Source organism: Oreochromis aureus, linkage group 22 (genome assembly GCF_013358895.1).
Source record: "Oreochromis aureus strain Israel breed Guangdong linkage group 22, ZZ_aureus, whole genome shotgun sequence".
Taxonomy (NCBI): domain Eukaryota; kingdom Metazoa; phylum Chordata; class Actinopteri; order Cichliformes; family Cichlidae; genus Oreochromis; species Oreochromis aureus.
The window spans coordinates 11,700,506-11,703,464 of record NC_052962.1 but is presented as its reverse complement, the minus strand read 5'-3'; the positions used below and the strand labels follow the sequence as shown (position 1 = coordinate 11,703,464).

General features: G+C 45.7%; 1 protein-coding gene across 1 annotated transcript; it reads right to left on the bottom strand.

Moving 5' to 3' along the window:
* Nucleotides 1-727: 727 nt before the first annotated feature.
* On the bottom strand, nt 728-1,859 carry LOC120435748 (translation initiation factor IF-2-like). The gene is made up of 4 exons (XM_039605822.1): nt 1,847-1,859; nt 1,703-1,756; nt 977-1,606; nt 728-873 (listed from the first exon to the last, which is right to left on the bottom strand). The coding sequence occupies exons 1-4, from the start codon at nt 1,857-1,859 to the stop codon at nt 728-730; spliced, it is 843 nt and encodes a 280-aa protein (XP_039461756.1).
* Between the last annotated feature and the right edge of the window lie 1,100 nt (nt 1,860-2,959).

The window sequence follows — 2,959 nt, the reverse complement described above, 5'->3', positions numbered from 1 at the left end:
GGAAATTCAAAATTTCTCTAATTTGAACGTTATTAAATTTATTTCTGACAACTATAGACGGTTGTGGTGAATTGCTGGCGCAGCTCTGGTCTGGATTACCCCCTTGTTGAAAGGGGTGATCGCGAGCATTGTTTACTGGGGGAGAACTGAGCAAATGCGGACTATTGTTGAAAACGCTTAACAACGGTGGGGGTGGACTGTGGTTAACAGACTCACCGCCTGGGGTAGAGCTGAGCGAATGCTGGCTATCATTAAAATTATTTTCATTTAACCTGTTTATTTGACTCAATAATTCTGGAGGTATTTGAACCTCGTGCTGTATTTGTGCTAAGGCTTCTAAAGCGCTATTAAGAGCGGCGAAAGGGTCAGAAGAGGCAATGTTTTGCTGAGAATGAACCTCAACATGCTCCACTCCTAAATTCTCAGTGTTATTCTGGGGGGGCACTTTCACTATGGGCTAGTTGTGCAAGAGCTAAATCAATCAGTTCTAGAGGATCGTTATTATTATTGATCACCTCAGGTTGTTCATGATTCTGCGGAGGTGTATTCTGTGAATGATGGGCGTTTTCATTTAGCCGGGCTAACTCTATTTCTAAAGCAAGAAAGGGGTCTGGAATATCTTGTTCCTGGTTGTCCATTTTTTTTTATTGTTTAACAAAGAATTTTTTTTTTTTTTTTTTAAATAAAAAATAAAAAATAAAAAACAATAAAATAAAATAAAACCTTATTATAAGATGAGTTGCACTAATTCAGCGAACAGAGATACAGCTCGAAGAGCGATGGAAGCGAGCTGGTTTCGCTGTCTGCGTGTTTGCCTTGTGCTCCTTGTCCTGACTGGCCTAACGGTCCTCCTACGCCTCCTTCTGAGATGCCCTAAGAATTTGAGGGTAAGATACAAATTAGTTAGTGATGTTTAATAGAAAAGGCGATAGTTTTTTATAAAATGAGAGAAAAAGAAAAAGCGAGAGTGACTGACCTAGATTGGATCTCAGAGGCAGGGGCTGTGGATGTCTTGGTCCCGATGCAGGACGAGAAGCTCCGGCGGGGGCACTGGGAGCGTGTGCCGCGAACAGTTGTTGCCTCTCCCGGACGGTTAGATGGAGGTTTTTCCCCGAGGGGCGCGGGGGAGCTGAAGCTCCGGCGGGGGCACTGGGAGCGTGTGAGGTGAACAGTTGTTGCCTCTCCAGGGCGGTTAGATGGAGGTTTTTTCCCGAGGGACGCGGGGGAGCTGAAGCTCCGGCGGGGGCACTGGGAGCGTGTGAGGTGAACAGTTGTTGCCTCTCCCGGGTGGTTAGATGGAGGTTTTTCCCCGAGGGGTGCGGGGGAGCTGAAGCTCCGGCGGGGGCACTGGGAGCGTGTGAGGCGAACAGTTGTTGCCTCTCCCGGGCGGTTAGATGGAGGTTTTTTCCCGAGGGACGCGGGGGAGCTGAAGCGCCGGCAGGGGTGGATGAAGCTGGGCAAGCCCTTGCAGAAAGCAGGGCCTGCCTCTCGCGGGTCGAGAGACGGATGTTCTTGCCTGTAGCTCGCTCTAAAACCGGTGGTGGTGAAGAACTGGGCGAAGAATTAGGTGAAGTCGAAAAAACATAGTTGTCCAAATCCGATATGTCTGAAAAAAGTTTGATAAGTTAAAAGGAGGGTTAATGTTTTGTTTTTCTTGTACAATTAACTGTTAAGAGGGACAAGAAGAATGAAGCAGACCTACCGATTTGATCGAGATAATCCAAAAGAGAAGAATCAAACAGGCTTATTTCAGAGTCTAAAAAGAAATAACAAGGAGTATTTAAAAAACAGGAAATACAGTAAAATATAAGCATTATATGAACAGGAGTAAGAAAAAAAGAGGTACCTGAGGAGGACATGATCGCTGTTAGTGTACTCAAGCACTTTTTAGCTCTGAGTGATAAACTGGAGCTTATATATATATATATTTTTTAAAGTGTATTACAGGTGTTAGAGTACTTATTTCTGGATGGCTTTGAAAATCTTTTTGAGAGAAAATGGTTAAAAAAAGGAAAGTGCAAAATGTAGTTAGAAAGCAAGAGTACCACTTACCGATTGATATGCACACAGGTAAAAGTGACGCCAATTGTTGAAGTGGTCTGGAGACGGGGGTATTATTGTGAATTCGGTCTGAGTGCCACCAATTGTTGAAGTGGTCTGGAGACGGGGGTATTATTGTGAATTCGGTCTGAGTGCCGCCAATTGTTGAAGTGGTCTGAGCGGCGGTAGTTGTCCACGCGTCCGAAGTCAGATGGCTTGTGAGACACTGTTGCAAGTTTTAACATCGGCGGGGGGACCATAAAACCCGACTTGTATCCGATTGGGTGAGCGGGGTGCGAATGGAGCCGCCCCTTTGTTATGTGATTGGCAGTGGGGCAGTAAGGTTTACCTGGGAGGCGGAGTTGGTCTCCGGCGCAAAATTTCGAACGAGGTAAGCAGCATTCGAAGAGGAGCCGGGGAGCGAACAAGAAGGAAAAAGATGCTGCTCTGGCAGCGGTTGCGGGATGGAGTGATAGCGAAAGGAGAACTTAGACTCTGAGCTGTATTTTAGACGGAGCTAGTCTGGAGGAAAAACACTAAGGGTTTTTTCAGGATTTCCCTGTTATCGAATATAAGGTTTTGGGAATAGAGGGGGTAGCTAACAAGTTATTCTAGGGTTTTGGAGAGAAAGCGCGGAGGGTTTTTTCAGGAGTTTCTCACTGCTTATTTTGCCTAAGGATCGGGTGGGTGCCGCCGTGCGCTGAATTTGAGAAAAAATGCCTAAGGATTTGGTTTCAGGATTTCCCCTGTTATCGAGTATAAGGTTTTGGGAATAGAGGGGTAGCTAACAAGTTATTCTAGGGTTTTGGAGAAAAGGGTTAGGGTTTTTGAGGAGTTTGTCCCTGCTTATTTGCCTAAGGATCGGGTGGGAGCTGCGGAGATCGCGATTGTTTTTTTGTGACTCTGAGTTTGATTTTAA

What these genes read in the sequence shown, in the direction of transcription:
- LOC120435748 (XM_039605822.1), bottom strand. An exon ending in GGATTATCTCGATCAAATCG is followed by an intron (nt 1,607 to 1,702) that starts GTAGGTCTGCTT and finishes AACTTTTTTCAG; the next exon opens with ACATATCGGATTTGGACAAC. An exon ending in GCCTCTGAGATCCAATCTAG is followed by an intron (nt 874 to 976) that starts GTCAGTCACTCT and finishes TCAAATTCTTAG; the next exon opens with GGCATCTCAGAAGGAGGCGT.